Source organism: Necator americanus, chromosome III (genome assembly GCF_031761385.1).
Source record: "Necator americanus strain Aroian chromosome III, whole genome shotgun sequence".
NCBI lineage: Eukaryota > Metazoa > Nematoda > Chromadorea > Rhabditida > Ancylostomatidae > Necator > Necator americanus.
This window is the reverse complement of record NC_087373.1, coordinates 9,478,074-9,493,186: the sequence shown is the minus strand read 5'-3', so window position 1 is coordinate 9,493,186 and position 15,113 is coordinate 9,478,074. Positions and strand designations below refer to the sequence as shown.

General features: G+C 41.4%; 2 protein-coding genes across 4 annotated transcripts in view; both read right to left on the bottom strand.

Annotated features, from left to right (window-relative positions):
* The window catches only part of RB195_009093 (uncharacterized protein), a gene marked incomplete at both ends in the record, with an annotated part of 52,540 nt that extends 48,528 nt beyond the window's left edge, over nt 1-4,012 (bottom strand). For 2 of the 3 annotated variants that reach the window (XM_064195932.1, XM_064195931.1), the window contains 3 exons: nt 1,375-1,498; nt 1,559-1,632; nt 3,884-4,012. In XM_064195932.1, the coding sequence (XP_064047074.1) occupies nt 1,375-1,498; nt 1,559-1,632; nt 3,884-4,012 (327 nt within the window). Of the gene's footprint in view, nt 1-1,374; nt 1,499-1,558; nt 1,633-3,883 lie in introns of those variants that run through there. The other variant, XM_064195929.1, reaches the window with a different exon arrangement.
* An 8,508-nt stretch (nt 4,013-12,520) lies between these two features.
* On the bottom strand, nt 12,521-12,724 carry RB195_009092 (uncharacterized protein; the record flags this gene model as incomplete). The annotated part of the gene is made up of 1 exon (XM_064195928.1): nt 12,521-12,724. One exon carries the CDS (start codon nt 12,722-12,724, stop codon nt 12,521-12,523), a length of 204 nt encoding a protein of 67 aa, XP_064047073.1.
* Nucleotides 12,725-15,113: the final 2,389 nt, after the last annotated feature.

Here is a 15,113-nt window from a genome sequence, read left to right as displayed (position 1 = left end):
TAAGGATGAGTGCGCAAGAAATAACGGGCACTACATATTGATAAATTCAGAAAAAAAAAGACTTTCTGGTTGAGATCTAACAGAATTTTACGGGGTACACATTTGTATTACACTTCCTGATCGACCAAATCTTGTTCTGTTCCATGTATCTTAGAGTTTCGACAGCCAATTTAGAAAAAAAAAAGATGTACTTTGCAACTAGTGTAAAATCCTACTAGACATATCTCAAGCAGAATCCCCTCTGTTGCTCTTGTCTTGGTGAACGTCTTTACCAAAATCCATTGCATACACAATGATTCCCATTCGATTAGAGCAGGACAGAAGCGAAAGCGCATGCGCTGGTGCGCCGGCATCACACCAGAATAAAAAAAAAGGCCTGAGATTTCTACATTGGAACGTTTTATTTTCGAAAAGTTCACCTCGATAAGTAAAAGAGTGTAAGAACAAGAGGGGAAAAGAAAAGGGTAGGGTTCTTAACAACGGAAAATTTGCTGAAACAAATATGTTCGTAGTCGAGGCATTGTGAGCTATTCTTGTGTTGTTTTTTAAAAGTAATCAACATTCTAATAATGTTAAAGGCATCACCCCACGAATCTGGAGTGATATGGTTTTTCGGTGGAGTATTCGTATACGGGATCGTAGATTATTGAGTGAAGGGTGATTCTGTTCATTTCTTCCTAACTGTCGTAGAAAACGGCCGGAAGATACGGTTTCGAGCGTTCTGGCCCACTATTTTCTAAAAGGAGTTCGATTGGAGCGCCACAGCCTTGTGCACGCGCCGCATCTTCCCGGCCGTTTTTTACGGCAATTAGGAAGAAATGGACGGAATCACCTTTCTCTCCATAATCTACGATCCCGTATACGAATACTCCACCTGGAATCTGCGCCATGTCAGATTCGTGGTGTGATGTCTTTAATCTTCAAAATTTGATAATTTCCCTTATCCACTTAAGAAGAAGTTATGTTTCCAGCAACAGTGCGTTCTGTCAAAAGAGCTGTATACTAGTCGAAACTCTAAATCTCCTTCTTATGATGGTATTAAACAAATCGATATCTAAGAATTGGTTGCATTCAAAATCTTTATAGAAAGATGAGTGTTGGTACTATCATCTTGGACAATTTGCCTCTATTTTTTTTCGATATGTCAGATATTCCATAGCTAAAAAGGAGAAATAATTGGAAAAATTTAGCCCTATGCTTCCCTCTAGAACGTGTACACTCATGAATACCACGCTCCTGTGTTAAAAGGTAAGACCTAGGTTCGTTCTTTGACGATTATTCATATGTCGATAGTTCTTTGTGGAAGCTGCGCCGTTTTGACAACAACTGGTCGCTTATTCTAGGAAATAAAAACGATAGTAAAGTAGAATTCACCGTTGCCTTCTTTAGTTCGCTGCGGATTGGCATAACCTGTACAGCAAACAGAAACAAAAATAGACGAACGAGAATAGGACCCAGGATTGTAGGATTGACGACGAATTTCCAGTACAGAAAATCACTGCAATTTAATGTGAGAATAAATATGGTATAGCGGTCAGCCAGCCACTCAGTCACTCACAGGAATGAAATCAGCAAATCATATTGTCCGCAAGTTATAGCGAGAAAAATTCTTGTGACCGTTTGAAAGATGGCCTACGCAATTCCACGACCACAATGCAAGCCACACAATTTTGCTTCTACCGGCTACCTATAAAATGTTAACATTAAAGTTCTTTTCGGAAATAGTATCATTTACGAGGAAGAGAAATCAATGCAGTCTTCAAACAACAGTCAACTTCAGGAAGAATGTGAGCATCTTATTTAATTGAGGTGTAAATCGGGATATAAATCATCCTATGCGAGTTTCTCTTTCTGAATCAATTTCTGTGTTTGCCCCACTACAAATTACTACAATCGATGTCTTTCCACATCAATTCTTCATATGTATATTTTTTTACTTTGGTCGACAGTTAATTGACCACGAACAATTTTCGCCATTTGTATCGAATGTCGGCAATCATTACAAGGCCAGGTCAAAACGACCTGATGTTCGGTGCTCTTGCACAAACAGCTATGCTCGAAGTGGTATAGTGGAACCAGCGGTTGGGATCGAGCTGAGAGTGGTGCTAGCTAAGATCCCTTCGCGATCCGAACCGTTACGCTCCATCGTCAACCTTCGAGCGCTGCCGCTTAAGGCATCACCCCACGAATGTGGGGTGTTCCGTCCATTTCTTCTTAATTGCCATAAAAAAGGCCCGGAAGATGAAGCTTTGAGCATTCCAGGGCGCTGCTTTCTACAACGAATTCGATTGGAGCGCACCAGCCCTATGCGCGCGCCGCATCTTCTGGGCGTTTTTTGTGACAATTAGGAAGAAATGAACGGAATCATCCTCCTCCCCATAATCTACGACCCCACCTTAAACCCGCACCACCCTAGATTCGTGGGGGGATGCGTTTAAATGACTGCACCGAGCTTCATGTCTTTTTGACCCCATTATAATTCAGTTACTCAATATCGATCTGTAAAAAATATAAAATCTGAAGAGAAATTACTTTTCACAGAAATTGAACAATGGTTGACGCATCCGACCACGGAACACAAGATTGCAGGTTCGAGTTCTGTCGTTGTTAATAGATTTCAACGAACGGATAGAAATTCTTGACAATACGCCTAGAACTGAGGTTTACGAGGGTGTAGGGTCCGAATTCTTCTTCAGAATTTAGTGGTGGAACTTTCGACTTCGACTTTCTGGGTTGGTCCTTTTGTCGTTGATTACGAGGAGTGTCAGTGCAGTGATTGTTTTACTGCTTTTCAGCAGTAGACATTCAATGCATTTTTACAGTTTTTCAGCAACCTGCAGTGCATCACTCCATTGTCTTCAGTTCTTTATCTTCTTTAGTTGTCTTTAGTTCGATGACGTTGGATGAGTTTAATCTCCTCCCCTTCCATAGTCAGTTATTCATTAATAGCTTCCGATGCAAGTGTTACGTAAGTTGGATGTAAATCATCATCACAGTCGTTCTCCTTCTCGGCAGTTAATGGTAGCAAAAATCGACCACGGAATTGACGATGCTGGGATCTCCTAACGAAAAGAAAGGGTTAGGGGTTTTTCTCATGAGTATGATAGTGTTCACACTCAATTCCTCCTAATTCCCTCACTCCTGAAAACAGCATGGGAAAGCAAATTTCGGGTGTGAATTTTCCTACGAGGAACCATATGACGCCTTTGTATACGTGTCTGTTCCTTCAGCAGCGTAAAGAGTAAAAGGATAAAGTGTCAGGCGTTAATCAGTGCGCTTGGGATGCGCCACCACGTTCACTTCACTTCAGAATCGTTTGAGGTTAGCGGACGTGTAACCGGCCTATACAATGACTTGCAGAGGCTAGCCGGTGAGTCAAATCAGTCTTTTCATCCTCCTGACAAGTCTGTTGCCAATTTATCGACCTCGAATGGATAAAGTGCTTTTTAAGCCAGAGTGGATTCGAACCTCCGAACGATCGTGCAGACAGCGGAACCTGTTACCGACCGAGTGCGCTACACCTACTCCCCTTAAGCAGCATACCCATTGATTTTAATTGAATAGCCTTCAGCACAAACCTCGGTGATTATTGTCCGTTCGTTTGCAGAAACGGTGCGTATGTTGGGGTGACCCGTTATAAGGTGTCTCGTAGGGAAATTCGAACTCGAGGGCCGTTTCCCACGCTGTTTTTCGAGACACTCAGAAGCAATGTGAGGAGATCCTCTGAAGGATGTAACGCTGCCCTCCCTGTGGTTTCGGTCACTCCATCGGAGTTGAGCTTTCTTATCAGTGTTTCCGCAAGCCTGCAGACTATCACTATTCTACCAAGCCTGCAGACTAGATCACAGCTATTGTCTGCTCCATTACTACCTCTTATTCCTACCAGAATGGAGTAGACAATAGCTGTGATCTCGGGGGAAATCGAAAGGGCAGGTTGGCACCATTTCTTCTTCTGATTACACGCTCTTGTGAAGAATGACCTGTAGGCTGCACTCTGCAAACACAAACACATTCGCGCAGAAATGAACACGGGTCCTCCCACATGGAAACGTCACGTGAGTTTTCCAAATGTAAAAACAGTAAGTTTGTGTCTGGAATCGATCTGCTTCTTGAGAAAGAGCACAGATTCTCCTTGGTCCTTCCTTAGGGACATCACCCCACGAATTTGAGGTGGTACGGATTTCAGGTGGAGTATTCTTATACGGGATAGTAGATTATGGAAAGGGTGGTGATTCCGTCTATTTCTTCTTAATTGCCGTAAAAAACGGTCCAGAAGATGCTGCGCGTGAACAAGGCGGGCACGCTCCAATCGAACTCTTCGTCGAAAATAGCGCACTGGAGCGCTCGAAGCCGTATCGTCCAGGCCGTTTTTTACGGCAATTAGGAAGTAATGGACGGAATCACCCTTCTCTCCATAATCTACGATCCCGTATACGAATACTCCACTTGAAATCCGTACCACCTCAGATTCGTAGGGTGATGCCTTTAACCTTTTCTCTGCGGCCGGTGAACGCGTCACGCACATCGCGTCCTGAGTAACCGGCTGTGATCTCTCCTGTGAGAGATATCAGTTGAATTGTTCAATGTTCAGATGTTTAGATCTCAACACTGTTCTAGTCGAACCGTCCTAGAACTGCCCTTAGAGCGCAAAAATTCGTTCCTAAGGCACAAAAATCGTTCTTATCTCTCAAATGGCCTTCTCATTTGAGAAGGCAATAGTTCATCGATCGACAGTTCATCATTGGAACTGAATAGCCTCCCTAAACCTAAGCATTAGTCTCAGAGGATCCATGACGTGTAGTATAAAGGGGAAAATGTAAATGGGGAAGGAGGAGGAGGGGATTGATTTAATTGTTTACTTCCAGAAATGAAGGCGTTGCTGAGTGCCCTCGTTACCTTAACTACATTTTACCTATTTAAAGTAACTAAGAGAAAAAGGAACATAGAGCTGGAACTACTGGCGCTTTAACTTCATCAAACTCCCCAAACAGACTCGATGAAAGTGAATAGTTAAGTGTTAGCTTGTATTCTACTTCCAACGAAAAAAAAACCAAAAATGGCCTCAAAGATGGTTTCTCTGCGATCCGCATTTGACAGCTGAAGCCATCACCCCACGGATCTGGGTTGGTATGGATTTGCGATAGGTAAAGACTATACGAGATCGTAGATTGCAGAAACGGGTGGGATAACGCTCATTTCTTCCTAATTGCCGTAACAAACGGCCCGGAAGATGTGAGGCGTGCAGAATGTAGCACGGCCCAATAGAACTCGTCGTAGAAAACAGCGTCTCGGAACGCTCGGAGTTCCAGAATGCTGTTTTTCTACGACGCATCTTGCGGGGAGGAGGAAGGGGGAGGGAGGAGGGTTACGGCAACTGGAGGAAAAATGAGCACTTCTGCAACCTAGGACCACATATAGCCTTTATCCATCGGAAATCCACACCACCCCCGATTCGATGCCTTTGAAGGCATCACCCCACGAATCTGAGGTGGTACGGATTTCAGGTGGAGAATTCGTATACGGGATCGTAGATTATGGAGAGGTCGATGATTCCGTCCATTTCTTCCTGATTGCCGTAAAAACGGCTTCGAGCGTTCCGGCGCGCTATTTTCTACAACGAGTTCGATTGGAGTGCGCCAGCCTTGTGCACGTGCCGCATCTTCCGGAATCGTAGATTATGCCTTTAAAAACGATTTTTGTGCTTTAGAAACGAGTTTTTCCGCTCCAAGTTCACTTTTAGTACAGCTCGATTGGAGTAATGTTGAGAGCCCTCGGCCAACTACCTTAGCACCGAAAATACTTGTACAAATTGTTGAGGAAGTAATGTGTCGCAAAATGGTGCGAGCAGCTCCGTATAAAGTAGCTTGATTCCTAAGTGTTCGCATGACGTGCGGTGCATGGCGCAGCGTGTGACCGGCTTCCGGAGTGCAGGTGAAGTTGAGCAAATAACCTATCGCTAAAATGCCCACGGTAGACAGCAGAAATTCTACAAGGGATTCAGCGCAAGACCGCGGGTTTTACCGGACGAAGGTCTGATGTCTTTCTGGCAAAACTAGTGTTTTTTTTTCATTTGCCGAGTATAGATATGGAGCAATAGAGTTCTTTCTGAACAATTTATAGCTACAGCTTTAACGCGTTAACGACAATTGGAGAGACGTTTTGGGAAAAATTAGCCATGAGGGATTGAGGACTAGGGGTTTTTTTTTCGTTCGTGGACTAAAGGGTTTTTTTTTCGTCCGTGGCTGCACCCCACATGTTATTATTATTATTATTATTATCAATGAAATTCAAAACATAAAATATTTTCCGAGACCACGCAGTATATAGCTTCGTTTAGGTCTGATTTAATTAATCGAGAAGAAAAAGTGACCAATAAATTGAAAATGTAGCTAAATCAAATTTTAGAAAAACGAAGAAAAAAAAACTGTAGTCCACATGCCGACTACGTTGTCGTCAAAGCGTTAATATTGCTTCAAATTTTAAACTCAAAACTCAACTAGCGCAAATGTCTGATCATTTCCAAAATCGAACAAAGAAGGCAGTGATGCACCTGGAGAGCTGTTCAGAAAAAGATCACACATCCACCTAAAGGGATGAAGTTCCTTATGGGCACATAGAATCCATATTAGTCGAATGAAAAAATTGAAATAGGATAAAAAGAAGTCAACACTATCACGCTACGCAATAAAACATAAATAGCAAGAATACCTACTTACTTTATGGACAAATTTCCCTTCATTTAACGATCTGAAACAATTGACGTTGGCAATTTTAGTTGCTTAAGTGATGTAAGAAGCTTTCTGCAAGCTAGTTCAAGGACTGTCCTTCCAAACTTCTCGAAAAACGCTGAAAATTGAACCTTGAAACGGAGCTTCTGCGCTCCTTTAGTGGATTCGCGTCTTTGGTTGCAGTCTTTTTTATGCATCGCTGTTCTATGCGAATGTCACCATAAGATTACTGTTGTTAGTCTAACCGCAAGTAAATAGTCAAAATTAAAGGCATCACTCCACGAATCTGAGGTGGTGCAGATTTCAGGTGGAGTATTCGTATACGGGGTGGGAGACTACGGAGAGGGAGGTGATTCCGTCCATTTCTTGCTAATTGCCGTAAAAAACGGCCCGGAGGATGCGGCGCCGCACAGGACTGGCGCGCTCCAATCGAACCTATTGTACAAAATGGTGCGCCAAAACGAATGAAGCCGTATCTTCCGGGACGCTTTTTACGGCAATTAAGAAGAAATGGACGGATTCACTTCCCTCTCCGTAGTCTCCCATCCCGTATACAAATACTCCACCTGAAATCTGCACCACCTCAGATCCGCGGGGTGATGCCTTTAAAGATAAATGATGGGGCCGGTGTGGCAGTTGGTTAGGGGTCCATTGTATCCACACGGTCGAGGGTTCGGAACCGCCTTAGTGCAAACCAAGCCTTTCATCCTTCCGGGGCCGATAAATTGGTACCAGACTTGTCTGGAAGGATAAACAACTGACATGACACATCGGCTACCCCCCTCCAAGTCATTTTATAGGCCAACACGCGTTCCAAAACCTTAACGATTACGAATTCCAGTAAAACGCGTTGGTGCATCCCAAGTGGATTGATGCGCCAGTGACCTTATCCTTGTGACTTTACTTTTAAGGTTAATGAGAGAGGGGTAAAATGTTTCGGGTTGGCGTCAATCCGCTCGGGATGGATGCGTCGACGTGTTCGCCTTCAATTCAGGCTTATGAGTTTACGAACGCATATGTAGCTTATAGAGTGATTTCTGGAGGTAGCATTATTTCAGTGTTTATGTCGTGGCAGATAAGTGCGGTAGCAAGTCGTTGATCTCAGATGAAAACGAACAATGACTCTTTGGTCCGACTATGGCGGTTCAGAGCCATCGACAGAGTTGTCGCAGCCGAGCCTCTTGCCGATTACACGCTGTACTCGCCGCACAAATCCGTTATTCCCCTGTTCCTGATTTTTTTTCCTTAAAAATGTACTCTGCACGCAGAAGGTTATTTGTTCTGCACTTTGCAAGAAATTTACACAGTTTTCTATTCAACAATTTCGACTAGCCGATCTGGCGTGTTGATGGTCGACGCGATAGATAAAAGCAGGAACGGTGGAGCGTTAGATCCGAGAAGATATGCTGCAGCTAGTCAGAAAAAAGCTTCAACCATTTACTTTACACTTATGTACGTTCCTTCCTTACTCTCTTCTCATTACCCTTAAATCAGTACTCTGACAACTTTTTTAGATGGTTCATAAAGATGGAATTTTGTTTCTTTCTTTTTCTTTCAATGCTCAAGATTTTCGTTGAAAGCACCATGCAACGAAATTGACGATGTCGGGATCCCCTCGCAAAAACATAGGATTAGAGGTGTAGAGAGGGGAGAGAAAGAACACAGTCAGCTCAATTCCTTCCTACCCTCTTTGATTTTCCTGAAAAACGGCATCGGATACGACCTCAGTGACCAAATTTTCCCACGAGGCTCCTAGCAACATGCCACGTCTACTGACTGCCACATTGCCGCGAACAATCAACGCGCTGCTGATGCTGTCTCCATCGCTTGCTGGCAGATGCGATGCGTTAGCACATGCCGTGCAGGTAAATCCGATCCCCAACGCTATTTTTCAGGACAATCAGGAGGAATTGAGCGCTCGCGCCCGCTTATGATCTACACCTCTAACTCCATACTTTTGTAAGGAGAGATCCCAACATCGTCAATTTCCTCGTATACTCCCTTTACCGCTTCAATAACCATAATTTGCACATGATGCCTAAGTGCACTTCGTTCGACGAATATTTGCTTGCTAATGGCTTACGCTAATTCTCCTTGAATGATTTCATTAATTTTTAACTCTCGTGAAAAATGAATTAAGTTAAATGATTTTTCTAATGATATGATAACTTCTATAATCTACATTCAACAATTCTATCCAACAAGTGGATGTATTCTCGATTGATAACCTTAGTAAATCCCAGTAGAAATAGATACAGTTACAACTCTCGTTTGGTCTTCAGTATACCAAAAAATCCCAGAGGGGAAAACTGGGACAGAGAGGGGGATGGGGGCACTCAACCACGATCTTATTTCTGGAAGTTACATCTTCCCTTTCCTCTTAGTAGGTTTAGTCTACATGTCATAGGCCCTTTAGGGCTATTGCTTAGGTTTTAGAACCTTGACTAACTTAGTTACTTACATCCAGAGATAGGAGCGCGATTGAGGGGCCCCCTTCCTCCTCTTCCAACTAAACTTTACCCTATCCTTGTTATCTGTGTCTTCGTTCTGTGCACTACATAGTCTGTTAGGATTCAAATGATTAATTGCTCTGTTCGTATTACAGTAAAGGTACTCCAAATCGTACACAAAAAACTGTATCTGGATTTTTTTTTCACTCGCGATCTTTTACCTTCGTTCCATGTTTCACAGTGTGCACAAATGTAAACACAATGTAAGTGCATACTTACAGATCACAATGAAATCTGTGCGGAAGAGAATTCTAAGATTTGAGGATCGTCACTGTCGCGAAATCATACATGAGCATAGTATAGGGCATAGTAGATTTGTAGTTAGTGACATGGCGCAAAATCGCGATTAATTAAAAAGCATTTACGATGCGGTGCGATTCCCAATCGCTTGCAGATGATTGGGGATGTATTTTTGGATTATTCTAAACGTATTGGTGCCGGTTGGCTTACAGCTTAGAGGTCGCAGCTGAGCTAAAGTTCTGCGGAGCACTTGTACTGTCTCCTGCCACATCCGTTGGAAGCAGTAGAAGAAAATGGCAGAGCGATTTCGAATTTTTCGATTGTTGCAGTGTGAGTCTTGTTTCAAATCCATGATTCGGTTGGACGTTTGTGGAAGAAAGGGTTCGTTGGATGTAAGTTGTAGATGGCGATGATGGTTAAAGGCATCACCCCACGAATCTGAGGTGGTGCAGATTTCAGGTGGAGTATTCGTATACGGGATGGGAGACTACGGAGAGGGAGGTGATTCCGTCCATTTCTTGCTAATTGCCGTAAAAAGCGGCCCTGAGTATGCGGCGCCGCACAAGACTGGCGCGCTCCAATCGAACCTCTTGTACAAAATGGTGCGCCAAAACGAATGAAGCTGTATCTTCCGGGCTGTTTTTTACGGCAATTAGGAAGAAATGGACGGAATCATCCCCCTCTCCGTAGTCTCCCATCCTGTATACGAATACTCCACCTGAAATCTGCACCACCTCAGATTCGTGGGGTGATGCCTTTAAAATGTAGTTGTGTGGATGGGGCAATCAACCGCGCTCCTTTTTCTGGATGCACTCTATTTTACTTTGGGGGCGGGTTAGAAGTCCACACGGTCGATGATTCGTAACCGCTATTGTGCTAACCAAGCCTTTCATCTCTCCGTGATCGATAAATTGGTATCGGACTTGTCTAATTTACTTTTCCTTCTTTTTTCTCCTAGTAACTTTAGCTTATATGCCATAGTCCTCTAAGACTGATGCTTAGAGTTTACGACCCCGACTGATTTAGTTAGTTACTTCCAGAAATAAGAACGCGACTGAGTTCCCCCTCCCAACTGCACTTCACCGGAAGATTGTTGGTAGCAAAGTGCAGGCGATGTTTGCTCAGAATTTTTATGCGATATAAATCATCAGGAAACTGATTCATTCTATTTGCGCCATTAATTCCATGGTTATTCAAATATTGATCGGCAGGCGATGGAATGCTTAGGAGTAAGCCACCTCATTTTTTTCTTTTTTTTCCGCTGTTGGTTTTTCTGTAAAATGTTAAGGAGATTGGAGGGAAATGTAGTTGTAGGGGGCACTCGACGGCGCTTTTTTTCTTTTACATGTCACAACACATGTTCTTTTACATTCTTTTTCATGTCAGAACTTTTACATTTTACACACACAAACATATGAAGTAATGTGTTACCTCATTCGCCTAGCCTTACCGACATCACAATGATCACCGAAAAGAAAACTGTTCACAATTCCTGGTTTCAGAAAAAGAAGGAAGTGTTGTTAGTTCAACGGACGAAACAACAGTGTTTTTACAGCAGTGTTGTATTGAATTTAGAGTAAAATTTACTTCAAGTAATTTTAAGTAAAATCAAAAGTTGGAATCAGTGCAACATTTTCTTGCAAGAGAACTGGTTTACAAGCAAGTTCAAGAGTTTTGCACTACTCTGATACGTGCTCATGTCATTCTACTGGCGTAATAAGTTGCTTCGTCGTGCTAACTGATGCTTCCGAGTGCTACCTTTCTCGCCTAAAAACTGCCAATAGCACAGTGAAAACCAAAAAAAAGTGCCCACGAGTCGAATTCAGAAATTTAAGCTTAGGCTTACTTTATTATTTTATTTTATTGTATTATTTCATTTTCTTTCTGCTTCTTTTAGTCACTTTAGTTCAGCCTTACTTCGGTTTAGTTTTCTTCAGTTTAATTTTTTTTTCAAAGTTTAGGTTTAGAAGAAGAAGAACGACTTGTCGATTTAGCCGACGAAGCAACTCTTTACATCCTTATTTGTAAATGAAGTAAGTAAATAAAACAAGAAAATCGAAGATCAGAATCAATGCGACATCTTCTTCCAAAAAAGAGAAAACTGGTCTGTAAGGAACTTCATGCGTTTTGCAGTACTTCAGTACGTCTCCATTTATCATTGGAACGGTGTAAAGAGTTGCTTCGTCGTGCAAACTGACTGACAAACTCCTCGAGTTCTTTTTGTCGTTTGATCATTGGATTTGTGCAGGCATTTATTTCGTTCCTCCCTTCTTCACGGTGTTCATTGTATAGTACACCTACATATCCACGTGGGGGAGATCTGAAAACGTGGACAGTTCCCCTGAACATTGTCTGTAATGTACAGTACAGTCGAAAATGATGATTTATGGTGCGACGACGCATGACCGCTTACGTGCAAATCAACCGGGTTTTTTTCCCCCTAATAGCTCGTAGATGATTTCCAGAGTATCGTTGTGTCGTCATAGGTAGTTGTTTTTTTTTGGCAACGACGGCTTAAAGGTATCACCCCACGAATCTGATGGAATCTGAGGTGGTGCGGATTTCAGGTGGAGTATTCGTGTACGGGATTGTAGATTATGGAGAGAAGGGTGATTCCGTCCAGTTCTTCCTTATTTCCGTAAAAAACGGCCCGGAAGATACGGCTTCGAGCGTTCCGGCACGCTATTTTCTACAACGAGTTGGATTGGAGCGCGCCAGCCTTCTGCACGGCCGTTTTTTACGGGAATTAGGAAGAAATGGACGGCATCACCCTCTTTCCGTAATCTACTATCCCGGATAGGAATACTCCACCTGAAATCCGTACCACCTCAGAATCGTGGGGTGATGTCTTTAAGATTCCTTCTGTAGCTGCTTGCTGTGGATAAGCAGTGAACACATCCGCAAAAAAAAAACGCCTGACATTGCTCGACAAAAAGGATGGTGTTTATCCACGTCGCGGTACGAGCGAGTTTCATCTGTTTCGGACCTGTAGCAGCCATTGCGAGGCGCATCTTTTCCAACATCGCATCCACATTTCGTGTGTTATTGTTCGCGGCAAAGCGTCGTAGACGTGAGAGGAGGCGTGGTCGTAACTCGTCCTTGCCGACGAGGTGACGGTGGTGGTTCGGGAGGTGACAGCTGTGCGTGGTGAGGTGCATCGCATCGCATCGCAGTCGTCCCCATGATATTTTTCCGTTTACATCCGAAAAGAGCACGAACTACCGCTTCTCTTCTGAGAATTTCCATTCGTATTCGTTTTGAGCGAGATTAATCCTTCATGAATACAGCTGATCTTATTTTTTTTTTCAAAGTTCTTTTTTTTCAAGCTATTTTTTTTCTTCTGCTCCCACTTTGATCTTCACGTCGACTTCACGTGTTTCGTTAGCGTTTTTCGAACCGGTTGCATTTGCGCTTTCATTCGTACATAATCTCGCAGAACATCATGGATGCTGCTGCATCGGCGGGCGTGGAGGTGATTCCGCCCGTTCGAGCGCTCAATTAAATCCGTTTGATTTCTAGTGCTGGCCATCGTTGAATGGATGAGCTAGAAAAGAGGAAGAAAGACCAGTTGCATTTTTTCAGCCATAGATTATTTTCTCAACAGGATTTCGAAGAAAAAAATATCTGAAAAAATAATGAAGTACTTGGAATTGCATGCTTCCTATGACTGAAACGTCCACGTTTTCAATCAAGAGCTAACGAAATTTTTTTCTGAGCGTTATGTGAATAATTTAATGCTTTGTACATGGTTATAGGTTCAGTCGTTAAAAATGTGCAGTCAGTAATTTCACGTTCTCCTGCCGGAAGCATAAGCGACGATCCAATACCCATGAAAAACAGCCAGAAATTTCTGGATTTCTCACCCGTTCTGCATGAATTCCATGAATGATTGCAGTTTGTTCAACAAAGAATTTTTTTTCGTTCAGCGTTCCTTACATTCTGACTCAGTTGTGTAAACATCATCTCATTCCCATTCACATACCACTTAGTGAATTCTTCTGCTGAAAAATTATTGTTTTTGTTTATTTAGGTACTAGTTTTGTCGCTCTCACCCCTGTGTACCTCTTTTAGTATACAGAGAGGCGACAAATTAAATATAAAATTTTTATCCTCGAAGAACAATGACTCCTCCAAGTCATAGCAAGAATAATATACAATTTTCAGTACAAAATATAGAATGTTAGTGAAATCATACAGTATGAAATGTATATTAAGAACGGAGAGTTCTTTGAAACTCCCATAATTGAATATCTAGTTCTGCGCAATCCCGTCTCCCCTAAATTGCGCAAGACAATTGCAGGTTTGCGTGAATTTCTGCGAAATGAAGGCTTTTTTTCGGGATCTCCACCTAAAAAGGTGAAGATTGAAGATGTTTCACCTTGTTTCCGTCGTCAACAAATTTCCTTTCGAATCCAAAATACAATTATTATTTTATGAATTTGGAATATATGTAGCTTAAACGTGTGGAGAAGAGTTCTCCATTTAGTTCCCCTAGACGATTCCCTAATAACTGATTCTAAGAGAAATTAAACTGATCTTTTTTTTTAAAGTGGGCTATGATTAAGTTATGATTAAACAGGAATTTGATCGAATTATTCTGGAATTCAATATTAAAACCATTCTGAGTGGTATTCCGCCCGCTTGACTGATTCTCAATAAATTAGGGAAATTATAGCACTGTTCTCGAATATTTGTTTATTTGTTATGCTCCATGGTGTATCCAAGAAAAAAAAAAGATGTGGCTAGGACAAGTACGATATAAATGCAGTAAATACATAGTGAAAAGACAGAAAAAAGAATATACAAGAAATAGAAGACACATAAACAGTTTATATAATACTTTAATATAATAATCTACATAACAATTTACTTTACACATAATAATTTAACTTACACATAAGTTACATAAATTCAAGAATGGATCAATTCTGTATAGGATTTTGGCGTAGGTAATATATGTAATAATATCTTTATTACTGTGTTTGGCGTTGTTCGCTTGATATTAAGGGACCATGTGGTATTTACTGTACTTCTTCCAATTTTTATGCATTTATTTTGACTATTTTATATATTATATTTTGTACTATATCTATTATATTATATTATGTTATTATATTTTTTACTATTACACTTATTAATAAAATGTTACATTATTATTTTTTTTTATTTGTAAGATGTTATATTACTACATATTTTATTTATTTTTACTTTTATTTCACATGTATCTGCTATTTACCCTGTGTGGATTGGAAACAAACAATTTATTTACTATTATACTTATTTATAACATGTTATATTATTATATATTTCATTTATTTTGATATTATATTATTATATTTATTTGCTACTATACTTATTATAATATAACATGTTATATTATTTTATATTTTATTTCGTACTGTAATTTTATACGTATTTGCTGCCATACCTCGTATCGATTGCAAATAAACCATTACAGTTTCCTGAAGGAAAGATGAAGTGTTTGTGATGTTCCCATCCGAGAATGATTGCCTCAATTTGTAGGAAGAAAGACTGAGACAGTATGTGTATGTGTATGTATGTGCATGTGAGTGTTTGATGACTAAGCAACAGGTTACTTGAGTTGTTGGTGCAGGTGGTGGGGAAAATGTAGTTA